The 27,275-nt window shown below is 53.2% G+C and overlaps 1 protein-coding gene across 8 annotated transcripts in view; it reads right to left on the bottom strand.

Annotated features, from left to right (window-relative positions):
• The window catches only part of LOC105470482 (glucocorticoid modulatory element binding protein 2), a 33,786-nt gene extending 12,353 nt beyond the window's left edge, over positions 1-21,433 (bottom strand). For 2 of the 8 annotated variants that reach the window (XM_071079038.1, XM_071079040.1), the window contains exons 1-4: positions 21,302-21,433; positions 11,654-11,841; positions 6,087-6,184; positions 4,322-4,449 (exon numbers count right to left, since the gene is read on the bottom strand). In XM_071079038.1, coding sequence (XP_070935139.1) covers positions 4,322-4,449; positions 6,087-6,184; positions 11,654-11,784 — 357 coding nt within the window. In that variant the 5' untranslated portion in view covers positions 11,785-11,841; positions 21,302-21,433. Of the gene's footprint in view, positions 1-1,072; positions 1,689-4,321; positions 4,450-6,086; positions 6,185-11,300; positions 11,614-11,653; positions 12,085-20,954; positions 20,973-21,301 lie in introns of those variants that run through there. The other 6 variants (XM_071079039.1, XM_024789338.2, XM_071079041.1 and 3 more) reach the window with 6 other exon arrangements.
• Positions 21,434-27,275: the final 5,842 nt, after the last annotated feature.

The following is a 27,275-nucleotide window of genomic DNA, read 5'->3' as shown; positions in this document are numbered from 1 at the left end:
GCTACCACAGCCCGATCCGGACCCTCCCGAGTTAACATGGCCCGAGCCCGACCCTCCCGAGTTAACACGGCCCGAGCCCGACCCTCCCGAGTTAACACGGCCCGAGCCCGACCCTCCCGAGTTAACACGGCCCGATCCCCACCCTCCCGAGTTAACACGGCCCGCTCCTGACCCTCCCGAGTTAACACGGCCCGAGCCCGACCCTCCCGAGCTAACACGGCCCGATCCCGACCCTCCCGAGCTAACACGGCCCGATCCCGACCCTCCCGAGCTAACACGGCCCGCTCCCGACCCTCCCGAGCTACCACGGCCCGCTCCCGACCCTCCCGAGCTACCACGGCCCGCTCCCGACCCTCCCGAGTTAACACGGCCCGCTCCCGACCCTCCCGAGTTAACACGGCCCGCTCCCGACCCTCCCGAGTTAACACGGCCCGCTCCCGACCCTCCCGAGTTAACACGGCCCGAGCCCGACCCTCCCGAGTTAACACGGCCCGAGCCCGACCCTCCCGAGTTAACACGGCCCGATCCCGACCCTCCCGAGTTAACACAGCCCGATCCCGACCCTCCCGAGCTACCACGGCCCGATCCCAACCCTCCCGAGCTACCACGGCCCGCTCCCGACCCTCCAGAGCTACCACGGCCCGATCCCGACCCTCCCGAGTTAACACGGCCCGATCCCGACCCTCCCGAGTTAACACGGCCCGATCCCGACCCTCCCGAGTTAACACGGCCCGATCCCGACCCTCCCGAGCTACCACGGCCCGCTCCTGACCCTCCCGAGCTACCACGGCCCGCTCCCGACCCTCCCGAGCTACCACGGCCCGCTCCTGACCCTCCCGAGCTAACACGGCCCGCTCCTGACCCTCCCGAGCTAACACGGCCCACAACTGACCCTCCCGAGCTAACACGGCCCACAACTGACCCTCCCGAGCTAACACGGCCCGCTCCTGACCCTCCAGACCACAGCCATGTGGCCCTGCTCTCATCTCTCGGGTCCTCCTAGGGCGTCTCTATCCATGCTGAACAGAGAGGACTGGTCGGATTACCCACGTTTTCCCCTGACTCTTCACACCTTCTCACACCACAACACTTCCATCTGGAGGCCTCTTGTCTCTGCCTGAAATGCATATTCAGAATGCTGGTGGCAAACATGTCTTTTTCTGAAAATGTCTTTCTTCCAGCATAATTCTAAAGACGACCTCATGGTGTCGTCGCTCTCTGCAGTTAGGCGCTGGTGCCATCACCTCTGCTCCTGCGCAGATTTCAGCTCATGGCCGGCAGGATTCTCGCTCCTGAGCGATCCGTCTCTCCTCTTGGCTAGACTGAGGATCTTCTCTGTCCCTGTCATTCTGGAATTTCATTATGATGTCACCTACGGTACACTTCTTCCGTGTTCCCAACTTCTAATTCTGATACAATTTCAAACTCACAGGGTAACTGCCAACATAGTCCAAGGAGCTCTCACATGCGCATTCCCAGACTCGCCGCCTGCTCCCGTCTGCCCCCACCTAGACCTGTGCGTGTGCGGCTACTGAGGGGGAGGCAGAGACTTCGGGGCCCTGGGCCCTCAATACCTGCGTATATTTCCTAAGAACAAGGATCTCTTGTGCAGCCACAGAACGACTCACGTCAGGAAATTGTCATTCACATATTGTTCTCTAATCCATTGTCCATATTCAAATTTATGAACTGTCCCAGTGATAGCCATTATTGCAAAATATATATATATATATATTTTTTTTTTTTGAGACAGTCTCACTCTGTCGCCCAGGCTGGAGTGCAGTGGTGCAATCTTGGGCTCTCTGCAACCCCCGCCTCCCGGGTTCAAGCGATTATCTTGCCTTGGCCTCCCGAGTAGCTGGGAGTACAGGCACGTGCCACCATGCCTGGCCAATTTTTTTGTATTTTTTGTAGAGATGGGGTTTCACCACGTTGGCTGGGCTGGTCTCGAACTCCTGACCTCAGGTGATTCACCCGCCTCAGCCTCCCAGAGTGCTGGGATTACAGGCGTGAGTCACCATGCCCAGCCTGCATTTTTTTCTGATGCAGGATCCAGCCCAAGACTGTGGTGCATGCAGCTGCCTTGCTCTTCAGCTTTTGTCCCCATTATGACAGCAGCAGGCCGGGCACAGCAGCTCACGCCTGTAATCCCAGCACTTTGGGAGGCCGAGGTGGGCCGGTCACCTGAGGTCAGGAGTTCGGGGTCAGCCTGGCCAACATGACGAAACCCCATCTCTACTAAAAATACAAAAATTAGCTGGGTGTGGTGGTGGGTGCCTGTAGTCCCAGCTACTCAGGAGGCTGAGGCACGACAATCACTTGAACCCAGGAAGTGGAGGTTGCGGTGAGCCGAGATCGCGCCACTGCATTCCAGTCTGGGTGACAGAGGACGACTCCGTCTCAAAACACAAAAAAAGATGCAGCAGCTTCTCAGCCTGTCTGTATTTTTCTTCGCCTTGACATTTTTGGAGCTTGTGGGTCAGGCATTCCGTAGGCTGTCTCTCCGTGTGTATCTGCTGTTTTCTCATGAGTAGAGTCAGGCCATGAACTGTTGGAAGACCACCACAGAACTCGTGCTCACTACATCAGGAGGCTCAAGCGGGAGGTCTGTCCCGAGCCTGACGATGTGAAGATGGATCGCGGGGTTAAGGAGGCACCTGCCAGCTTTCCCACCACAGCTATGACTTAACGTCTGTAATGGCCGCGTGGTTTGCAGGGATGCTCTGAAGCCAGTCTGAGCACCTGCTCATGACTCTGACCCCATCATTCCTCCCATGCTTTACTTCTCTCTATGCATTTATTTAACATAAATGAATAACATGAAATACATGCTGACAGGTATAGACTCACAGGTGTTATTTACTTGAGTGATGGCCCATGACTATCACTGTTTACTTTGAGCTAAAAGCCGCCCCAGACGCAGGCAGCAGGGTCTTCATCCAGGCTGGGGCCTGTCAGGGCCTCGCACTGCGGACCACTCTTTCCTCAGTCCTGAAGGTTCTCAGTCTCTCTCTTCTCCTTCCAGAACTCAAATAGATGTGTTCGACTCTCGTGCTTCCTGAATAATTCTCTCTTCAGCTATGGCTAATCTGCTAAAGACCTATCCACTAAGTGTTGAATTTCAATCCTAGCTGTAGTGGTGTTTCTGCTCACGCTCTCTTTCTTTTTTTGAAGAAAAAGAAACTGGGGTCTCAGTATGTTACCCAGGCTGCGCTGCTCTTGAACTCCCGGGCTCAAGCAATCCTCCTCCCTTGGCCTCCCAAAGTGTTAGGATTGCAGGTGTTAAGCCATGGTGCCTGGCCTCTTTTATTTCTTAAAATAAATTACTAAATATAACGATTTTATCTTCTAAGGCTTAAAATCCCAACAGCCAAGGCTGCTGCAGGGCCGACCGCTGCCTGCGGCTTCTGTGCGTGCTCCAGGAGCACTGCTTCTTGTGTGTCCAGGGTTCTGCGGAAATTACTTGAAACCTGAGACAAAGGTGAATTCTTCCAAAAAGTATTTTTTGTTTGCTTCTGTCAGATTCCTGGGGGAACTGCCAGCTGGGAGCCATTGATAACTAAACTCTCAGCTTGAGGCCTTCAGACCATCCAGACCACCTAGGAATCCTCAAGGGGGTGTCCCCTTCCCTGTGCCAGGGACAGGAGGTATGGGAGTACGCGGTGGACTCACCCCTGGAGGTGCCAGCTTTGGAGGGACAGTCCCCACCCCCCACCCAGCACATACACCTAGAGGAGGCCTGGGCTTTGTCTTCTGATCTCCAGCCGTGCGAGGCTGGGAAAACCAAGCTCAGGCCAAGGCTCTCAGGGCAAAAGCTGGGCACGGCACCCCACCGGCCTCTCAATTCTGTCACCATTAGGTCCCTAGGCCTCAGCACTTCCTCTTTCTTAGCCAGTGTGAGGCAGCATCTGTAAGATGCTTTATGGAAATGTCTTCACCGGCATTTTCCGCTGTTCCGGCACAGGTGAGCCTGGGTACCTGACCTATCAATGTTGTCAGAAAGGAAGACTTTTCCCACTCATCCTGCTCCTTACCAAGGAGGCAGCCTTTTTGGAGCAGCTCTCACTGGATCTGCTGGGTAAAGCTCCTTGTCCAGGAGCGGCAGCCTCCTCCACACGGCAGGAGGGCCTCCCAGCCTCCCTGCCACAGCGCACTGTGGCCACAGCACATTCCTCTCCCTGAAGGTTCTTCCCGCGCCTCCTCCACTCTCCCCAGCCCTGGAGACCCTGCCTCAGGATACACTTGGCACAGCTGCACCCCTAGAGCAGTCACAGACGCCATGAGGCCTCTCTCCTGGGCCCTGAATGCAGCCTGTGCTCACCTGAACACATTTCACATTGATGCCAGGACACACAAACTTCCTCCAGATGAGGTTGGCTCTGCTGTCCCCACAGGTGATGGGGTACACAATCTCAGCCTCCAGGTTCTCCCCCTCTTCAGCCATCTTCACTTCTCACAGGCACATTGACAGGGAAGGGTAAAAGCAGAAAATCAGTTACAACCTCGTCAAAGCATTTCCTGAAAATGCAGAAAATAGCTGCCAACCTGGAAACCCAAAATTAAAATCTGGGAAGGCCTGAGATACAGCCAAGGTGGGCAGGGCATGCCCATCAGTGCCGTTCGAGTTTCAGGGTTAAACTCACTGAGCAGATTTAAATATCGTTACATTCACAGAACCCATTAAACTATGGTTCAACTGAAGAGCCACTTAGGAAAACAAAATCAAACTTTAATTGAAACAATTCTAGGGAAACCTAAGGTTTTAAAGGTTCTAGGGCCTTTAATCTCAGGCAAAAGAAAAATATTAAGAGTGTTACAAAGAATTTTTGTAATCCCAGCACTTTGGGAGGCTGAGGCGGGCAGATTACGAGGTCAAGAGATCGCGACCATCCTGGCCAACATGGTGAAACCCCATCTCTACTAAAAATACAAAAATTAGCCAGGCGTGGTGGTGGGTACCTGTAGTCCCAGCTACTCGGGAGGCTGAGGCAGGAGAATGGCGGGAACCCGGGAAGTGGAGCTTGCAGTGAGCTGAGATCACACCACTGCACTCCAGCCTGGGTGACAGAGCAAGACTCCATCTCAAAAAAAAAAAAAGAATTTTTACTGGGCCAGGCAAGGTGGCTCACACCTGTAATCCCAGCACGTTGGGAGGCCCAGGTGGGTGAATCACCTGAGGTCAGGAGTTTTACACCAGCCTGGCCAACATGGCAAAACCCCATCTCTACTAAAAACACAAAAATTAACTGGGCATGGTGGTATGTGCTTGTAATCTCAACTACTTGGGAGGCTGAGGCAGGAGAAGAGCTTGAACCTGCAGGACAGAGGTTGCAGTGAGCCGAGATCATGTCATCGCACTCTAGCCTGGGCAACAGAGTGAGACTCCGTCTCAAAAAAAAAACATTTTTTACTGGCCAGGCTCAGTGGCTCACACCTGTAATCCCAACACTTTGGGAAGCTGAGGCTGGATGATCACGTGATACCAGGACTTCAAGATCAGCCTGGGCAATAGTGGGACCCTATTTCTTAAAAAAAAAAAAAAAAAAGATTCTTAATTAGCTGGGTGTGGTGGCACACGCCTGTAGTCCCGGCTACTCAGGAGGCTGACGCAGGAGGATCATCTGAGCCTGTGAAGGCTGTGGTCAAGGTCAAGGCTATGGTGAGTGGCTATTGTGCCACTGCACTCTAGCCTGGGCAACAGAACAAGACCCTGTCTCAAAAAAACCAAAAAAACAAAACAACTTTTTTTACTACTATTCACTGACCTTTATAATAAACAGACACAAGCAAACAAGAAACAATGAGAAGAAAACAAAATCCGAAAGAGGAGAGAGCTGCAAACTTGGGGCCAAGTGACTTTGCTCTCCTATTAGCCATGGGCAGAGAAAGTGCTGTCATTACAGACACACGGCAGGCCCCACCTGGGGGCCCTGGGGCCTGGTCTCTCACTCCTAAGGGTACACGGCTTGGGAATAGGCCCGAATAAAGACCTTGTATATCTCTGGCTGTTCCTCATTTTGAGTGCAGGACTGTCCTGTCCCTGCTATGGCAAGAAGGCAGACTTCCCACCTAGGACGGCTTCCTACCTAACACGGCTTCCTTGAGCTGGGAGGAGGCTGTGAAGGCTGCGGCAGCTGCCGCCGCTGCATTTTCTGTCTCCATGTTATCTTCTGTCAGGTCGCCCCTGGTGAGGTGAAGTGAGGAGAGAACAGAATCAGGATCTCGGAGGGCACAACCTGCAGGGCACTATTTTCCTGACAGCGCTTTGCTGACTTGTTACACTTTTCTAATTTAAATCAGAAATGGCAGAGAGGCCGGGTGCAGTGGCTCACGCCTGTAATCCCAGCACTTTGGGAGGCTGAGGTGGGAGGGTCACCTGAGGTCAGGAGTTCAAGACCAGCCCAGTCAACACAGTGAAACTCCATCTCTACTAAAAAAAATACAAAAATTAGCTGGACATGGTGGTACATGCCTGTAGAAGCTGGGGTAGGAGAATCGCTTGAACCTGGGAGGCGGAGGTTGCAGTGAGCCAAGATCACACCACTGCACTCCAGCCTGGGTGACAGAGCGAGTTCCCGGGTTCACGCCATTCTCCTGCCTCAGCCTCTCGAGTAGCTGGGACTACAGGTGTCCGCCACTAAGTGTTTTCTTAAACAGCAAAAGAAAACTGACACAACTGTAAACGGAGCAAGCAAGAGAACTTGGCGATTATTTCCTCTCTACTTCTCACTGTTCTTAAAAGAGTTAACTTAAGCATAAGATGTGAGCAAATTCTTTTAACATCCCAGAAAAAAAGCTCACATTCAGTGTTCATAAAGCAAAGCTAACCCAAAGGAGCCACCTTCCAAAGTAACCACAGGAAACCAAGGAGCAAACGGGACACCAGCCTCCAGGGCCCTGCGCCAGCCGTGCTCCTGTGTCTGCAACTGCCCTGGTTCGTCACTGCCATCAGCCGGCAAGACACCCACAGAGGACAGCTCTAAGCCACAACTGTGTACAAAGACAACCGTGCAGGATTTTATTACTACAATGTTTTTGTTTTCTTTTTTTTTTTGAGACCGAGTCCTCTGTCACCCAGGCTGGATGCAGTGGCACAATCTCGGCTCACTGTAACCTCCATCTTCCCAGTTCAAGCAATTCTCCTGCTGCAGCCTCCCAAGTAGCTGGATTACGGGCGCCCGCCACCACAGCTGGCTAATTTTTGTACTTTTAGTAGAGATGGGGTTTTACCATGTTGGCCAGACTGGTCTCAAATTCCTGACAACAAGAGATCCACCCGCCTCGGCCTCCCAAAGTGCTGGGATTACAGGTGTGAGCCACTGCGCCCGGCCCCCATTTTTGTTTTTCAACAAAAATTTACTTAAAGTTGAAATCTCTACATTTCAAATGGGTAACTCCAGTGTCCTTGAGGCTCCTGTGACAGTGCTCATGAGACTTCTCTTGGGTGTGAGAGTCTAGAATGTGGGTGGTCTGGACAGGAGGGGGAGGGAAGAGTTCAGAGCAGTGCAGGGTAAGGGGACCCCCGAGGACGCGAAAGCCGCCCTGCGTTTGTCGGACTGGGCAGCACCCAGTCCCCCAGACGGACCCTGGCTTTGGAGACTGGAGCTGGGCACGACTCAGCTGCTGTCGTGAACTGTGATCCTCTGAACCCAGCAAGGCAGCTGCAGGACATCTGGCCCAGTCTCCTCGTTAAGCCAGTTCATGAAAAAGAGACTTTTCTGAGTGACACGCCCATGGGCTATATGAGGACTAAATGGGATGGTCTCCGGCTCGGACAAACCGACTGCAAAAGCCACTTTAGGGGAAAAGAAACTTTTCTTTTTTTCTTTTTTTTTTTGAGACAGGATCTCACCCTGTCACCCAGGCTGGAGTGCAGTGGCATGACCTTGGCTCACTGCAGCCTCAACCTTCCATGCAGCTGGGACCGTAGGTGCACGCCACCACACCCAAATAATTTTTGGATTTTTTGTAGAGACGAGGTTTCACTTTGTTGCTCGGGCTGGTCTCAGGCAACCCTCCCAGCTCAGCCTCCCAAAGTGCTCGGGTTATAGGCAGGAGCCACCAGGCCTGGCCAACATAGGAAGAAACTTATATTTGAATTGAATATTAGAAGAGATTAAAATTCATCAACATGGAAAGACAAAGATCATTAACTAAAGCCAAACCAGAACGAAAGCCGCGTGCACAGTGGGGTCTCCTGCTGGGGACGCGAGGGGCATGTGCAGGCCTCCAGGGTGTGGTGACGCCCCACGCTCCCTTTGTGGGGCTCATTCAGCTGAACATGAGCACCTGGGGTGCTTTTCAGCACGTACATGAGTTTAACCATGAAAAGGCTTAAGGAAAGAAAAATTCGTATGTTCTATACAAACAGAACATCTGGAAAGATCTATCCTAAGGTACTCAGAGTAGGAAACTGTAGGTAGTAGTAATAGGGCCTTTATTTTATTTTTGCTTATCAGTATTTTCTAATTTTCTTTTTCTTTCTAAATCATTTCAGCTATGAAATAATTTTCTACCATATATATTTTGTAATAAAAATGGTTATAATTTTTTAAAAGCTGTACAAACTTCCTGATAAAATGGCAAATTAAACACACATGTGGGCCAGGTGCAGTGGCTCATGCCTATAATCCCAGCACTTTGGGAGGCCGAGTCGAGCAGATCACCCGAGGTCAGAAGTTCAAGACCAGCCTGGCCAACATGGTGAAACCCCGTTTCTACTAAAAATACAAAAATGAGCTGGAAGTGGTGGCACACGCCTATAGTCCCAGCTACTTGGGAAGCTGAGGCAGGAAAATTCCTTCAACTTGGGAGGCAGAGGTTGTAGTGAGCCGAGATCACGCCACTGCACTCTAGCCTGGGCAACAAGAACAAGACTCCGTCTCAAAAAATAAAAATAAAAATAAAAATAACACACACGTGAACGGGCTCCTCATGGAAGTCCTCACAACAATGCAGAGGGAAGAGCTTCCGAAGTACAAAGCCAGAAGCGAGGAGCAGGAGGGCGCACAGACACAGCGAGCAGCAAGGCACAGACTGAGCGGCGGAGGCTGGCCGTGGGGAGATGACCGATGCTCAGTTTATACCCCAAATCCCTAAATCTAGAGGCCTGGGACATCAACTACCTCTGCCAGCAGGATGAGGGAAAGGAGGGCAACCAAAAGATGTCCCCACCCCCACCCATCCAGCTACTTACCATCCTCAGCCCCACCTGTCAGAAGACCCTGAGAGGTGGAGGCAGGCCCCTGCCTACAGTACCCTGAGAGCTAGGGGAAGGCATTGTCCTGAACTGTGTCCCCCGTAAAATTCCTATGTTGAAGGCCTCACCCCCAGTATGACTGTATTTAAAGATGGGGTCTTCGGGAGATAATTAAAATGAGGTCATACGGTTGGCCCTCATCCAGTAACACTTTGACCTTCTGGTGGTGTTTTTCTTTTTTTTGGAGACAGGGTCTCACTCTTATCATTCAGGTTGGAGCGCAGCGGCATGGTCATGGCTCACTGCTGTCTCCAACTCCTGGGCTCAGGTGATCCTCCTGCTTCAGCTTCCTGAGTTGCTGGGACTACAGGTGCTCACTACCATGCCCAGCTGGTGGTGTGCTGTGTTTTTTGTAGAGATGGGGTTTTGCCATGTTGCCCAGGCTGGTCCTGAACTGGGCTCAAGTTATCTGTCTGCCTCAGTCTCCCACAGTGCTGGAATTACAGGCATGAGCCACTGCGCCTGGCCGACTGTGACCTTCTAAGAAGTGAAAGAGAAAGATCTTTCTCCCTCCCTCTCCATCATGAGGACACAGCAAGAAGTCGGCCATCTGCAAGTCAGAAAGGGAGTCCTCCCAAAAGTGGAATCTGGCAGACCCTGATCTTGGACTTCAGTCTTCAGAACTGTAAGAAAATAACTCTCTGCTGTTCAGGCCGCCCGGCCTGTGGCATTCTGTTATGGCTGCCCGAGCAGGCTAAGACGTGACGTCTGGGGGTCAGACCAGGTCAGGAAGAAAGGCCTCGAGCTGAGGACACTGAAGGTACCAACCCAGTGCTGGACTACCCACCCCAGCAGCCGCGGCCACGGTGTCACGGCTCAGGTGAGGTGACCTGGACACCACCCCAGCAGCCACAGCCACGGTGTCAGGGCTCGGTACAGGAGAGCTAGATATGGGACTGGGCCTACTCCGAGGCCCCTTCCACCTGGACGCCTGGGTGGGTGACACAAAAGCTGGGCTCAGGTGGGACCAGAACAGCCTCTCCCCAGGTCAGAAATGACCCTGGGCTCCTCGCAGCAGCCCTAGGGCACCATGAGAAAGCTACGTGGACTTCTCTGGCCATGGGTCACTGCTGTCACACTGTACTCACTGCAGGCCATGTCAGGGCTCGGGTGAGGAGACGTGGACACCACCCCAGCAGCCGTGGCCATGGTGCCCCACGGGAGGGGACTTGGGCACTGCCTCTCTGGGCAAGAGTGGGGAGGTGTGGGGTGGGAGACGTCAGGAAACATCATGGACACATGCCCGGAAAACATGGAAGCTGTGCACCAAGGTGCTGACAAAGGAAAAAGGAGAATGGAGGTGTGAACATCCAGCCGGGAGGTCCCACTCAGACACTCCTGCATTTCCAGACATGGCCGCCAGCTGTGTGGATGAGGCAGAAAAGGACAGGGCACCTCGCACCAGGAACCTACACAGGTCAATGTCTTGTTCTGTGCTTGCACAACAGCCTCCACCACCTGGACATGCAGGAGGTTAAAGTCTCAGGTGCAACAACAGGCTCCACGGCAAGGGAAGAAAGGCAGGAAGGAACTCAGGGCCAGGTCCTCCCAGGCAGGAGCTGCCTGCACACCATCCATGAAGGGAGGCCTGACCCGCACCGCACAGGGGTTGGCAGTCTAGAGTCATCCTCTGTCAAATGGTGAGAAAGTCAAAAGCTCATGCTCAGTGACATGCTAGGTCAACATGAAGATGCCACACATGAGACACAGCAAGGATGAGACCAGCAGGAGCCCCAGCCCAGAGCCCCAGAGTCCCAGAGTCCTCTGGGGAGGAAGAATGAGGATCGCTGCCCTGGATTGCCCAGGGCTGACTCTGCCTTTATCTCACCCCCAGCAGAGGCAGGAGTGACACAAGGGCTGACTGGGCCTTTATCTCATCCCCAGCAGACACCGGCTCACAGCAGAAGCAGCTCTGCTACCTCTTAGTAGTTCCACCTACAGGCAGCAAAACAAAGCCGGCAGTTTGGGCAAATGTTAGCACTTTTGCCAACTAACATTTGATTCGGACATCTGGTACAGAGATGAGGAAGAAAACACTCACAGTTTCATGAAGACTGTCAAGAAAATCACTGGCTCTTCATTTCTGAAAGGCCAGCTCTCTGTCATCCCTACTGCTCCCTCTCACACGAGAAGTCACGGCCTTTCAGGACGTGGAGCCACGTGGCCGTGCGGGTACGGGAGGCCTCCCCAGAGCTGCAGCTGGGTCTTCTGGTTCCCGGGCCATTTCTGCTTTTCTTCACTCTCTACTTACACACACAATTTAAGTCCAGTCTCAGAAGAACTGGAACTAGGAAAATCCTGACACTTGCCCCTTACTACGTTAATGCCAGCTGAGCCAAGGACAGCCTAACCCAAGCCCCCATCAGCCCCAATGGCACTGAGGCCTGAGCTTACCCGTGAGGGGCCAAATTGGTCGTCACCAACACGGTCTTCACCCCCTCCACGCTGCTGCCATCCACCGCAGTGTCCGGAGTTGTCACCACCACCACCTCCTCCATGTGCACACTCACGTCGGGAGTCGCCATGGCTCAGCAGAAAGGGACGCCCAGGCCAGCAGCGTCAGTCCTCCAGGGTCCCGAGTCCTGGAGGAAGCAAGGCAGGGCACAGGGCTGGAGTCATCTCCACATCCGCACAACACAGCACTCACAAAGGCATCTCTCATCAGCTTCAAAGACCCATCCTTGAGTCCCAGACGGCTACTTCCTGACAAAAACGAGAGGCAACAGAAGGGCTACTCGGTCTCTGGTTCCAAGGGCGGTGTAAGTGCACTCCACCCATCTTTCCCACGGGATGAGCCAAAACCCTCGGGCAGAAGGCACAGAACCACTCCCTCCATGTGGGGCTCAGAGCAGGAGGACAGGAGGGGCCTGGAATTCCAAGCAACTTCCCTGGACGCAGGTCCCCGGCTTGCCAGTTCTTCCGTCTCTCCTGGCCTGAACTCAAAGCCAGCCCCAAGCCCTGAGCTGAGTTTCACGTGCAGAAAGCACTCCAAGAAGTCCTCTCTGGCCTGTGGAATGGGAAGGGAAACCCGTTCGAGACAGAGAGGAGGGAAATGCCCTGGGATTTGTTTGTTTTTTGGGGTTTTTTTTTGAGATGGAGTCTCGCTCTGTCACCCAGGCTGGAGTACAGTGGCGCGATTTCGGCTCACTGCAAGCTCTGCCTCCTAGGTTCAAGCAATTCTCCCACCTCAGCCTCTCAAATAGCTGGGATTACAGGTTTCACCATGTTGCCCAGGCTGGTCTCAAACTCTTGACCTCACGTGATCCACTCACCTCGACCTCCCAAAGTGCTGGGATGGCAGGTGTGAGCCACCGTGCCCGGCCTGCCCTGGGTTCTAAAATTATTATTATTTTGTCTTTGCTGGTTTTGCCTTCAGCAAGTCCAACCCCTGGTAAAACCCTGTGACAGCGGCAGTCTTGGCAGGCCCAAAAAGCTTGGAGAGAAGGGAATCTTCCTCCTGACTAAAGGAGTGGTGGCCCAAGAGTGTGGGGCCTCCCTGTTGTCCTCTCAGTCTCCATCCTCCACCCAGCACAGGGAACACAAAAGCCCTGGTTTCTAGCCAGAGGCCAAGGAGCCAGGAGTCAGAGTGTGAGGGAGGCGATGAGAGGAAAGGGGAACAGAGAGGATGGCACACAGCTGTGTGTGAGCACCCGGGTCATCCCAAGACAGTCTCTACATGGTCCTCACCCTAAAGGGCAAAGGGAAGAAAACTGACCTACAGGATAGACCACTGCCCAGGTCTCAGATGGGCCCCAATGGCGCACATGGGGCAGATCCACAGTGCACTGGAAAGTCTCTAAACTAAACTGGCCTAAGAACACAGACACAGGAACGGGGTGCAAAATTTGCAGCCTGAACCTAACCAGGTCGATTTCTTGCTATAAAAAAAATCTACATTCTCTGTGAAACTTAAACAAGACCCAGAGTCCATAGCATAGTAGTCAAAGCATCCAAAACACGATCAAACTACCTGGCAAAGGGTAGTCTGATTGATTCTCAAAGGAATAAACCCACAAGAGAAGCTGGCTCTGAGGTGAACGCAGGACTCACAGAGACTCTCAGGTGCTATCGGACCAGCTCCAAGAGTAAAGCAAACATTCTCAGCCAAGTGGAAAGAAAATCTTGGTACAGAAACAGGAGTTATAACCAAATGGAAATGTGAAAATTAAAAACTACAACAACCGGCCAGGCGCGGTGGCTCCCACCTGTAATCCCAGCACTTTGGGAGGCTGAGGTGGGCGGATCACGAGGTCAGGTAATCGAGACCATCCTGGCTAACACAGTGAAACCCCATCTCTACTAAAATACAAAAAAAAAAAAAATTAGCTGGGTGTGGTGGCGGGCACCTGTAGTCCCAGCTACTCGGGAGGCTGAGATAGGAGAATGGCGTGAACCCGGGAGGCGGAGCTTGCAGTGAGCCGAGATCGCACCACTGCACTCCAGCCTGCGCGACAGAGTGAGAACTCTCTCAAAAAACGAAAAAGAAAGAAAGTAGAATAGAAGTGACCTGGGGCTGGGGGAGGGAGTATAGGGAGTTGCTCTTTAATAAGTACAGAATTTCTGTTTGGGATGATGAAAAGTTCTGGAAATGCACAGTGGTGACGGCTGCACAATCACTGTGGGGGTTCTGAATGGTGCTGAATCACACATTTTAAAATGGTTAAAATGGGCCAGGCACGATGGCTCACGCCTGTAATCCCAGCATTTTGGGAGGCCGAGGCGGGTGGATCACGAGGTCAGGAGACCGAGACCATCCTGGCTAACACGGTAAAACCTCATCTCTACTAAAAATACAAAAAAAATTAGCCAGGCATGGTGGGGGGCGCCTGTAGTCCCAGCTACTCGGGAGGCTGAGGCAGGAGAATGGTGAGAACCCGGGAGGTAGAGCTTGTAGTGAGCTGAGATCATGCCACCATACACCAGCCTGGGCAACAGAGCAAGACTCCATCTCCAAAAAAAAAAAAAAAAAAGGTTAAAATGGGGCTGGGCTAGGTGGCTCATGCCTGTAATCCCAGCACTCTGGGAGGTTGAGGCGGGTGGATCACCTGAGGTCAGGAGTTCAAGACCATGCTGGCCAACACAGTGAAATGCCATCTCTACTAAAAATACTAAACAATAGCCAGGCATGGTGGCAGGCACCTGTAGTCCTAGTTACTCGGGAACCTGAGGCAGGAGAATTGCTTGAACCCAGGAGGCGGAGGTTGCAATGAGCCGAGATCGCGCCACTGCACTCCAGCCTGGGCAACAAGAGCAAAACTCTATCTCAAAAAAAAAAAAAAGTTAAAATGGTAAATTTTATGTTATGTATATTTTACCGTAATAAAAAAACTGTAATGCTACTGTAACAGAATGACTTATTAGGATTAGATATAGACTAGAAAGTACAGAATAGCCGGGCACGGTGGCTCAAGCCTGTAATCCCAGCACTTTGGGAGGCCAAGAAGGGCGGATCACGAGGTCAGGAGATCGAGACCATCCTGGCTAACACGGTGTAACCCCGTCTCTACTAAAAAATACAAAAAACTAGCCGGGCGAGGTGGCGGGCGCCTGTAGTCCCAGCTACTCGGGAGGCTGAGACAGGAGAACGGCGTAAACTCGGGAGGCGGAGCTTGCAGTGAGCTGAGATCCAGCCACTGCACTCCAGCCTGGGCGACAGAGTGAGACTCCGTCTCAAGAAAAAAAAAAAAGAAAAAGAAAGTACAGAATATAAAAACTTTTTAAAGAAAGAAAAATGTTCACGGCCAGGCATGGTGTCTCACACTCGCAATCCCAGCACTTTGGGAGACCAAGGTAGGAGGACTGCTTGAGCTCAGGAGTTTTGAGACCAGCCTGGGCAACACAGCAACACCCCATCTCTACTAAATAAATAATAAAAAAAATAGCTAGGCATGGTGGTGTGCACGCCTGTAGTCGCAGCTACTCTGGAGGCTGAGGCAGGAGGATCGCTTAAGTCTATGAGGTCAAGGCTGCAGCGAGCCATTGTTGTGCCACTGCACTCCAGCCTGGGCAACAGATCAAGACGCTGTCACAAAAAAAGAAAGAAAGAAAAGAAAAGAGGCCGGGCGCGGTGGCTCAAGCCTGTAATCCCAGCACTTTGGGAGGCCGAGACGGGCGGATCACGAGGTCAGGAGATCGAGACCATCCTGGCTGACACAGTGAAACCCCGTCTCTACTAAAAATACAAAAAATTAGCCGGGCGAGGTGGCGGGCGCCTGTAGTCCCAACTACTCGGGAGGCTGAGGCAGGAGAATGGCGTGAACCCGGGAGGCGGAGCTTGCAGTGAGCTGAGATCCGGCCATTGCACTCCAGCCTGGGCGGCAGAGCGAGACTCCGTCTCAAAAAAAAAAAAAAAAAAAAGAAAAGAAAAGAAAAGATAAAAATTTCCAGAACTTTTAAAATTATCATTAATATAAAAATAACATCACCTGCCCCCAGGACTGTAACAAACAAGTGTGTCTAAGGACAGGAGTGGGTCCACCCCAACCTGGCACACAGTGGTCCCCTGCAGAGAATCTGGCCCTGCACTCACTAAGGGGAGGCATTCACAGCCCAGCCAGGCCTCTGCAATTATGCCTTCAATGCCAGAACTAACTCACCCAAACTGAACAATCAATCACAAAATGTGCCTTCAGGACTCAAGGTTCTTGCTAAATCACACTCAACCTACATTTTCTAGCATGTGAACGTTTTTCTGAACGTCTTAGGGAGAGGAAGTCTGCAGGAGAACAAAAGGTCCTCAGTCCACCTAGCTTCTTTTTCTCCATTCCACAGGCTGCCTTTTGTCTGAGTATGCACTGGACCGGTGCGGGGGGCTCTACTTCTTCCTAACCAGGCAAGGGTCTCCACACAACTCCAAGGTAAAGGGCCACAGGCAAGATAAAGGGGAGAAAAGAAAGAGCTACAACTTCCGGCTGGGCGCGGTGGCTCACACCTGTAATCCCAGCACTTTGGGAGGCCGAGGCAGGTGGATCACGAGGTCAGGAGTTAGAGACCAGCCTGACCAACACGGTGAAACCCCGTCTCTACTAAAAATACAAAAAACTAGCCGGGCGAGGTGGCAGGCGCCTGTAGTCCCAGCTACTCAGGAGGCTGAGGCAGGAGAATGGCGCAAACCCGGGAGGCGGAGCTTGCAGTGAGCTGAGATCCGGCCACTGCACTCCAGCCCGGGCTACAGAGCAAGACTCCGTCTCAAAAAAAAAAAAAAAAAAAAAAAAGAAAGAGCTACAACTTCCTGGGCCACCAATCGCAAACGGCAGCCAGTCTCTGAAGTAACCCTTGACCAGAGATCCAAGGAAGCAAGAAATGTAGGTGATCTGAACAGAGGGGATGGTGGTTAAACACCATGAAGGCAAGACCCGTTCTCAAAGAAAAGGAAGCAAAAAGAAACCGCGGGGAGCTGGGTCCCACCAGCAGCAAAGACCCTGCAGGCGTCACTGACGCCAGCCCGGCCTGGGAGAGCAGTGAGTGTGGCAGGCGATGAGTGGTGGGCAGGGCTGCGGTAAGTCTGGGGTAAGAAGAGGCAGCACCCAGAGCCCAAAGAACACCAGTTAGGGTTCCACATGAACGCGAACACGTCTAAACACAAGCACGAAGGACTAAGTGCAAGAGACAAGAAAATATTCCCCGTTTCCTGTTTCAGGAGGGTATCAAAAATGAGTGATGAAAGGAAAATGTATTGTTTAAATGAGGGAAAACATTTCACAAATTAAGAACGTTCTGGAACATGATGAGCCGTTTCCTGTCACTCGATTTCAATGGCGGCCATCTAGGACAGAGCGCCTAAGGGGAAAGGGGGCTCACAGGCGAACCCCTCCAGCTGCTGGTGGGCACATTTCCCGTTAGGGCATCAGGGTCTCTGAAGACTGTCTTCAGAAGCTTTTTAGCCAGAAAAGTTACAATGATGAGTTCGTTTACATTGACAGACTTACTTCATATTTCTAAAATATAATGCTTTTTTCATTACGATAACTTTGGTGTTGTGGAGTTAGGCTTCAAAATAAAGAACTTTAAACAAACATGAATAAAAAGCCACTTTAGGCTGGGCGCAGTGGCTCACGCCTGTAATCCTAGCATTTTGGGAGCCCGAGGCAGGTGGATCAAGAGGTCAGGAGTTCAAGACCAGCCTGACCAATATGGTGAAACCCTGTCTCTACTAAAAATACAAAAATTAGCTGGGCATGGTGGCAGATGCCTGTAATCTCAGCTACTCGGGAGGCTGAGGCAGGAGACTCGCTTGAACCTGGGCAGAGGTTACAGTGAGCCGAGATCATGCCACTGCATTCAAGCCTGGGTGACAGAGTGAGACTCTGCCTTACAAAAAAAAAAAAAAGCCACTTTAAAATTTTACTTAGGCCAGGCACAGTGGCTCATGCCTGTAATCCTAGCACTTTGGGAGGCCGAGGCAAGCAGATCACCTGAGGTCAGGAGTTAGACCAGCCTGGCCAAGATGGTGAAATCTCATCTCTACTAAAAATGCAAAACTTAGCTGGGCATGGTGCTATGCCCACGTAATCCCAGCTACTCAGGAGGCTGAAGTGGGAGAACTGCTTGAACCTGGGAGGCAGAGGCTGCAGTGAGCCGAGATCGCACCACTACACTCCAGCCTGGGCGACAGAGCGAGACCTTGTGTCAAAAAAAAAATTTTTTTTGGCCGGGCACGGTGGCTCAAGCCTGTAATCCCAGCACTTTGGGAGGCCGAGATGGGCGGATCACGAGGTCAGGAGATCGAGACCATCCTGGCTAACACGGTGAAACCCCGTCTCTACTAAAAATACAAGAAAATTAGCCGGGTGAGGTGGCGGGCGCCTGTAGTCCCAGCTACTCGGGAGGCTGAGGCAGGAGAATGGCGTGAAACCGGCGGGGCGGAGCTTGCAGTGAGCCGAGATCGCGCCACTGCACTCCAGCCTGGGGCACAGCAAGACTCCGTCTCAAAAAAAAAAAAAAAAAAAAAATTTTTTTTTTAATTAAAAAATTTGGCCAGGCATGGTGGCTCACGCCTGTAATCCCATCACTTTGGAAGGCCAAGATGGGGGGACCACCTGAGGTCAGGTGTTCGAGACCAACCTGGCCAACATGATGAAACCCCGTCTCTGCTAAAAATACAAAAAAAAAAAAAAAATTGGCTGGGCATGGTGGCAGGTGCCTGTAGTCCCACCTACTTGGGAGGCTGAGGCAGGAGAATCTCTTGAACTCTGGAGGCAGAGATTGCAGCAAGCCAAGATTGCAGCACTGCACTCCAGCCTGGACAACAGAGCGAGACTCTGTCTCAAAAAAATAAATAAATAAAAATTAAAATTAAAAAATAAAAATTTCACTTAAAATACTACTGATCTCAGGCCAGGCGCAGTGGCTCAAGCCTGTAATCCCAGCACTTTGGGAGGCCGAGACGGGCAGATCACGAGGCCAGGAGATCGAGACCATCCTGGCTAATGCAGTGAAACCCCGTCTCTACTAAAAAATACAAAAAACTAGCTGGGCGAGGTGGCGGGCGCCTGTAGTCCCAGCTACTTGGGAGGCTGAGGCAGGAGAATGGCGTGAACCCAGGAGGCGGAGCTTGCAGTGAGCTGAGATCAAGCCACTGCACTCCAGCCTGGGGCACAGAGCGAGACTCCATCTCAAAAAAAAAAAAAATACTACTGATCTCCCGTGCTGACTTCTTGGGGTTTAACTCTCACTGAGGAGATGTTACTTTCATAAGGGTGAGCTCAGCAGGGGCAACTGAAGTCACTTAAGCAGAAAGCTACAAAAAGGCAACAGCCACACTACAGGCAGGGGTCCTCGTCACAGCTTCAGGGCTTTGCAGAGGATTACGCAATGTACATACATGCACAACACTGAATTCCAGTCTCTCCAATGATAACTATATCAAAGGTTCAAAGCAATATGCACAAAAGTTACCTCACAGAAAATAGTGCAAGTCCTTGATACGATGCTATTTAGACACAGAAGCGCTACAGAGCATCTCGCCCCACTGCCTTCCCAAGGGCGAGCACCTCCTTTCTCCACAGCTCCTTGTTTTTTTGAGATGGAGTCTCACTCTGTCACCCAGGATGGAGTGCAAAGGCGAAATCTTGGCTCACTGCAACTTCTGCCTCCTGGGTTGAACTGATTCTCCTGCCTCAGCCTCCTGAATAGCTGGGACTACAGGCGCCCACTATGCCTGGCTAATTTTTGTATTTTTGGTAGAGACGGGGTTTCACCATTTTGGCCAGCTGCTCTAGAACTCCTGACTTCCAGTGATCCTCCACCTTGACCTCCCATCGTGCTGGGATTACAGCTGTGAGCCACTGCACCTGGCCTCTCCACAGCCCCTTCTGTGTTGAAGCCAAGACCCACCCAGTTTTGATCCCAAGGCTTGGGTTCCTCACTAGTGTGAAGCGAGTTTCCAAATTAATTATGAGGTAAATCAGATATGAGAAAATATTTTATTTATTTACTATTTTTTGAGACGCAGTCTTGCTCTGTCACCCAGGCTGGAGCGCAGTGGGGTGATCTCCACTCACTGCAACCTCTGCCTCCTGGGTTCAAGCAATTCTCCTGCCTCAGCCTCCCAAGTAGCTGGGATTACAGGTGCACGCCACCACGCCCGGCTAACTTTTGTATTTTTAGTAGAGACACGGTTTCACCCTGCTGGCCAGGCTGGTCTCAAACTCCTGACCTCGTGATCCGCCCACCTCGGCCTCCCAAAGTGGTGGGATTACGGGCGTAAGCCATCAGGCCTGGCCCAAGAAAATATTTTTATTATTTATTTTTTTTTTTTTGAGACAGAGTCTCGCTTAGTCGCCCAGGCTGGAGTGCAATGGCGCGATCTCGGCTCACTGCAAGCTCCGCCTCCCGGGTTCACGCCATTCTCCTGCCTCAGCCTCCCCAGTAGCTGGGACTACAGGCGCCCGCAGCCTCGCCCGGCTAAATTTTTGCATTTTTAGTAGAGACAGGGTTTCACCGTGTTAGCCAGGATGGTCTCGATCTCCTGACCTCGTGATCCGCCCGCCTCGGCCTCCCAAAGTGCTGGGATTACAGGCGTGAGCCACCGCACCCGGCCAAGAAAATATTTTTAAACTAGTAATCTTGACCCTGATGTAATTGAAACTGTTGTATTTGAAGTGTTAGCAAAGAAAAGAGAATTCTGGTTCAACAGAAAAGTCAGTCACGACTTCTCAGTCACGCATGAATTATACAGTAACCAAATACATAACACGTCAAGACTGACAACAGGGTCCACCCCACCATGGGTCTACACAGACCCAGATCCCACCCGTGGGTCTACAGCGATGCGGGCCCCTGTGGGGTGGTCCCTGCGGGTTGGGTCCCTGAGAGTGGGTCCCAGTGGGGTGGTCCCTGTGGATCGCGTCCCTGCGGGTCGGGTGTCTGCGGGGTGGCTCCTGGGAGTCGCGTCCCTGTGGGGTGGTCCCTCAGGGTGGGTCGCGTCCCTGCGGGTCGGGTGTCTGCGGGGTGGCCCCTGCGGGTCGGGTGCCTACGGCATGGACCCTCTGGGTCGGTGCCTGCGGGGCGGGTGCCTACGGGATGGCCCCTGGGGGTCGCGTCCCTGCGGGTCGGGTGCCTGGGGGGCGGTCCCTGTGGGGTGGTCCCTGCGGGTCGCGTCCCTGCGGGTCGGGTGCCTGGGGGACGGTCCCTGTGGGGTGGTCCCTGCGGGTCGCGTCCCTGCGGGGCGGGCGCCTGCGGGGCGGGTGCCTACGGGATGGCCCCGGGGGGGTCGCGTCCCTGCGGGGCGGGTGCCTGCGGCGTGGTCCCCCCGGGCTGGGTCCACCGAGCAGGCCGCTGGAAGCCGAGCCCGCGCCCGCCCGCGGCGCCAAGATGGAGGCAGGAAGCGCCGCCGCCCGCGCCCGCCACCGCCCGCGCCGCCCGCCTGACGCCGCCGTCGCGCCTGACGCCGCCGCCCGCGCGGCCGCCCCTCCCCCGGCCCTCCCCTCCCCCCGCCGTAACGTCCTGACGCTCCGCAGGGACCCCTGACTGGACGGCGGCGCGTGAGCGGAGCGAGAGGCCTCGCCGCGGGGGGGCCGCGGGCGCGCCGGCGCCGCTTACCTGGGGCCGCGCCGGGCCTACTCGGGCGCCCGGCGGGGGCGGCGGCGTCGGGAGCTGCGGCGGCGGCGGGCGGCGGCGGCGGCCGCGGGCTTCGCTCCTTGTTGGGGATTCGGCGGCGGCGGCGGCGGCGGCGGCGGCGCGGGCGCGCGCTTCCTAGTGACGCAGGCAGCGGGGCCGCGCACGCACGGGGCTGGGAGGGCCGGACACTTATTTGGCGCTTGCCGGGGAGGAAGGCGGGGCCGTGAAATAAGGCACAACGGGGCCCGGGGCGCGTGCGCGGACCGACGCTGTCAGCTCCTAAAGCCGTCGCTTCCTCCTGGTCCCCGCGGCCCCGGTTGGGTGTCGCCTGCCCCGCGCGGGCGTTCGGGCCGAGGGACGATGGTCGGTGGACGGACGGGGCCAGGGAGCAGTGCGCACGAGCGGCAGGGCGGTACCTTCAGGCCTCCAGGTACGGGCACCCCTCGCCCGGACGCTGCTGTGGGTGAAGGGGCGCGGACGGGACTCACCTGCGGGGCGGACGCCTGAACACGAGGCTGTGGCGGAAGACGCTGTAGGGTGCGCGGACTCCCGCGGAACATGCCGGGGGCTCGGCCAGCCACGGCGCTCCCAGCGTGGAGGGCTCGGGGCATCCGGGAGCGGCGGGGAGGGAGGGCTCGGTCACCCCTTAAGCTGCCACCCCAGTCCCACAACCAGCACCCCGATCCCATCGCAGTCCCACAGCCGGCACCCCGATCCCACCCCAGCCCAACAGCTGGCATCCCTATGCCATAGCTAACACCCTGTCCCACCGCTGTCCCACGGCCGGCACCCCGATCCCATAGCTGACACCCCGGTCCCGCCCCAGTCCCGCAGCCGACACCCCGATCCCAGCCGGATCCCGCAGCCAGCGCGGATCCTGTGGCGCTCGTCTAGCCCCCAGGGCTCGTTTATACGTTTTATTGGCAGAGGCTGGAGCTGGCTCTATTGGCCTCTGTGCTGGATTTCTTCCCCTGCACCGCAGGGCTGGCTCTCCTGACCTCTCCAGGGTCATCCAGCACCCTTGTGCTTGCTGTCACCCGCTGCCTGTCTGCAGGATCCTGGATTCCCTATCGGGGACCGAAATTAGTCAGAAAATAGGAAGCAGATGCTTGTTTGGGATGGAGCCCTGACCCTGTGCTCACACTTTAGGAGGAGGGCTCTGCAGGCCGCTTCCCGGAATGGGAGGTTCCCAAGCCACTGCACTTCGGAGGGGCTGTAATTAGAGTTGCACTTTCATTCTGTTCCCAGTAAAGTGGACCGTGCTGAAGCCAGTGAGGAAAAGGTACTCTTAACAATTAGATTGGCCGAGCGCAGTGGCTCATGCCTTTTATCTCAACACTTTGGGAGGCCAAGGCGGGAGGATCACCTGTGGCCAGGAGTTCAAGACCAGCCTGGGCAACAGAGTGAGCCTGTCTCTGGGGAAGAATAAAAAAATTATTGAGCCTTTGTCAGTGCTACTATTTTATTATCTGGTAAATATGAGAGGGTTCACATGGTCCGTGTGTGCCATTTATCTGAGTTTGCCTATCCTCACATTTTGGGAATAAATGTCAATAAAGTCTAAGAGGAGTGCTGAGGGGGGCCTGGGGATGGGAAGGCGGCCACCTCATGCCTGTGTGTTGCGTGGGTTGAGCCCTGGGGCCTGTTCTGCCTCCTTCACTCTGGGACTCCAAGAGAGAACCTGGGCAACAAGAGAGAAACTCCACCTAAAAACAAACAAACAAACAAACAACAACAACAAAAAAAACACCTCCAAGATCACTTAGCTTTCTACTGCTGCCATAACAAATTATCTCAAACTTAGTCACTTAAAAATGCAAATTTAGGCTGAGTGCAGAGGGTCACGCCTGTACTCCTAGCACTTTGGGGAGGCCAAGGCAGGAGGATTGCTTGAGGCCAGGAGTTCAAGACCAACATGGCCACAACCCATCTCTATTTTTTAAAAATGCAAGTGTGTCCGAGCGTGGTGACTCACGCCTATAATCCCAGCACTTTGGGAGGCCAAGGCAGGTAGATCACAAGGTCAGGAGATTGAGACCATCCTGGCTAACACGGTGAAACCCTGTCTCTACTGAAAGTACAAAAACAAAATTACGCAGGCGTGGTGGCGGGCACCTGTAGTCCCAGCTACTTGGGAGGCTGAGGCGGGAGAATGGCATGAACCCAGGAAGCGGAGCTTGCAGGGAGCCGACATGGCGCCCCTGCACTCCAACCTGGGTGACAGAGCGAGACTCCGTCTCAAAAAAAATAAATATAGAAAAATACAAATGTATTCTCTAACTGTTCTGTAGGTCGGAAGTCCTGCCCAGCCTCACTTGGTCAAAATCAGGGTGTCTGCAGGGCCAATGGTTTTTGGAGCTCCAGGGAAGAAGCTGTTCCTGGCTTTCCAGTTTCTGGAAGCACTTGAGCCCCTTGTCTCATGGCCTATCCCACACCTGAAAGCCAGCCAAAGTCAGTTGAGTCCTCACCCTGCTCATCCCGACACTGACTCTTCGGCCTCCCTCATCTGCTGTCAAGGCTCCTTGTGATGGCATGGGGCCACCAGCTGGCCCAGGGCGCCTCCTGTCTCCGAGTCGGCCGACCAGCGACCTTCATTCCATCTGCTGCTGTAATTCCTCTTTGCTTGGAACCAACGTTCACAGATCCTAGGGGTTAGGATGTGAATATCTTGGGCGGGGCTGTGAGGAGGGGGGCTATTCTTCGTTCTAAAATATTTATTATTTTTGTTTTGGGGGCTTTTTTGGTTTTGTTTTTTTTGAGAGAGTCTCGCTCTGTTGCCCAGGTTGGAGTGCAATGGCGCAGTCTCGGCTCACTGCAACCTCTACCTCCTGGCAGACGTGAGCCACTGCACCCCGCCTGTTTTTGTTTTTGTTGTTGTTTTGTTTTGTTTTCGAGATGAAGTCTCACTTTGTCACCCAGGCTGGAGTGCAGTGGCAGATCTCAGCTCACTGCAACCTCTGCCTCAAGTGATTCTCCTGCCTCAGCCTCCCAACTAGCTGGGATTACAGGTGCACGCACCACCATGCCCAGCTAATTTTTGTATTTTTAGTAGAGACGGGGTTTTACCATGTTGGTCAGACTGGTCTCAAACTCCTGATCTCAGGTAATCCACCCGCCTTGGCCTCCCAAAGTGCTGGGATTATAGACATGAGCCATCGTATCCAGCCATATTTATTAACTACAAAGGGAAAGATGATAATTTTTTTTTTTTTGAGATGGAGTCTCACTCTGTCACCCAGGCTGGAGTGCAATGGCATCATCTTGTCTCACTGCAACCTCCGCCTCCCGGATTCAAGTGATTCTCCTGCCTCAGCCTCTCAACTAGTGGGGTTACAGGCACACACTACCACACCCAGCTAATTTTTGTATTTTTAGTAGAAATGGGGTTTCACCATGTTGGTCAGGCTGGTCTCCAACCCCTGACCTCATGATCTGCCCACCTCGGCCTCCCAAAGTGCTGGGATTATAGGCATGAGCCACTGCACCTGGCTGAAAGATGATAATTTTAAAGTAGAGAAACTGGGTTGGCTGGGCATGGTGGCTCATGCCCAGCACTTTGGAGCATGTACTTTGGAGCCCAGCACTTTGGAAGGCCAAGGCAAGAGGATTGCTTGAGTCTAGGAGTTTGAGACCAGCCTGGACAACATAGCAAGACCTCATCTCCCCAAAAACTAAAAAGTTAGCCAGGTGTGGTGGTGCACGCCTGTAGTCCCAGCTACTCAGGAGGCTTAGGTGGGAGGATCACTCGAGCCCAGGAGGTCAAGGCTGCAGTGAGCCATTATTGTGCCACTGCACTCAGCCTGGGCAACAGAGCGAGAGTCTGTCTCCAAAGGAAAAAAAAGGTCCAGGCGCGGTGACTCACACCTGTAATCCCAGCACTTTGGGAGGCCAAGGTGGGCGGATCACGAGGTCAGGAGATGGAGACCATCCTGGCTAACACGGTGAAACCCCGTCTCTACTAAAAATACAAAAAAATGTGGTGGCAGCGCCTGTAATCCCAGCTACTCAGGAGGCTGAGGCAGGAGAATGGCGTGAACCTGGGAGGAGGAGCTTGCAGTGAGCCAAGATTGCGCCACTGCACTCCAGCCTGGGCGACAGAGCGAGACTCCGTCTCAAAAAACAACAACAACAAAAACAGCAGAGTCACAAGGTGTTTTGGTTCCCCGTGGAAACTAAAAGATAACAGCTTAGGCCGGGCACGGTGGCTCAAGCCTGTAATCCCAGCACTTTGGGAGGCCGAGACGGGTGGATCACGAGGTCAGGAGATCGAGACCATCCTGGCTAACAAGGTGAAACCCCGACTCTACTAAAAAATACAAAAAAAAACTAGCCGGGCGAGGTGGCGGGCACCTGTAGTCCCAGCTACTCGGGAGGCTGAGGCAGGAGAATGGTGTAAACCCAGGAGGCGGAGCTTGCAGTGAGCTGAGATCCAGCCACTGCACTCCAGCCCAGCCAACAGAGCGAGACTCCGTCTCAAAAAACAAAACAAAAAACAAAAAAAAACCTCTTATTTTTTATTTAATTGTAACACTCCTAGATCCTGAAAGCAGATACACACTTTTTTTTATCGGTCTGATTCTTTTCATTGCTTCAGGCCTTAGAGGATATTGTCCAATATTAGATAAAAGTTTAATGAGAGGCCGAGCGCGGTGGCTCAAGCCTGTAATCCCAGCACTTTGGGAGGCTGAGGTGGGCGGATCACAAGGTCAGGAGATCAAGACCATCCTGGCTAACACGGTGAAACCCCGTCTCTACTAAAAAAATACAAAAAACTAGCCGGGCGAGATGGCGGGTGCCTGTAGTCCCAGCTACTCTGGAGGCTGAGGCAGGAGAATGGCATAAACCCGGGAGGCAGAGCTTGCAGTGAGCTGAGATCCGGCCACTGCACTCCAGCCTGGGTGACAGAGCAAGACTCCGTCTCAAAAAAAAAAAAAGTTTAATCGGGTTTACTTCTACTTTAATGGAGATGGCTGAATATCTCTTCCACTTGGCTGCTCCTTTATAATAAACTGACGAACATACAAATCGTACTGAGTTCTGTGAGACATTTTAGTAAATCATCTAACCTGAAGAGTAGGTTGTGGGAACCCCTGATTTAGAAAGCCCAGTGGTCGTGAATATAAGTGGCTCTGGACTGGCTCCTGGGGTCTGAAGTGTGGACAGTCTGTTAGGACTGAGCCCTTGTAATTTGTAGGATCTGACACAGGAAGGCAGTGTCCGAATTTAGCTGTATTATATTGGACACCCAGTTAGCGTTTGGAGAATTGGAGAATCGGTTGCTGGTGTAGAAAAATACCAAATATTTTATGTCAGGGGAGTGAAAGAAAAACCAAAACCCATACACTTTTAAGGAAAGCAAGTGACGGCATTTGCTACCAATGATAAAATTTGAGCTTTGAAGTAAGAATAAGAAATTTGCCGGCCGGGCGTGGTGGCTCAAGCCTGTAATCCCAGCACTTTGGGAGGCCGAGACGGGCGGATCACAAGGTCAAGAGATCGAGACCATCCTGGCTAACATGGTGAAACCCCGTCTCTACTAAAAATACAAAAAAAAACTAGCAGGGCGAGGTGGCGGGCGCCTGTAGTCCCAGCTACTCGGGAGGCTGAGGCAGGAGAATGGCGTAAACCCGGGAGGCGGAGCTTGCAGTGAGCTGAGATCCGGCCACTGCACTCCAGCCTGGGCGACAGAGCGAGACTCCGTCTCGGAAAAAAAAAAAAGATAACAGCTTAACATATGTTCTTGAGTTATTTTTCAGACACTCGGATACCCACCAGATGGAAAATGCTGAGCTGGGAACAGGGGCTATGACTTCAGCCTTTTGAGAGGCTGAGGTGGAAGGATCACTTGAGGCCAGGAGTTTGAGACCAGCCTGGCCAACATGATGAAACCCCGTCTCCAGTAAAAATACAAAAATTAGCCGGGCATGGTGGTGCAGCCTGAAATCCCAGCTATTTG

The sequence above is a fragment of the Macaca nemestrina genome, chromosome 15 (genome assembly GCF_043159975.1).
Source record: "Macaca nemestrina isolate mMacNem1 chromosome 15, mMacNem.hap1, whole genome shotgun sequence".
Lineage (NCBI taxonomy): Eukaryota > Metazoa > Chordata > Mammalia > Primates > Cercopithecidae > Macaca > Macaca nemestrina.
This window is presented reverse-complemented; position numbering and strand designations above follow the sequence as displayed.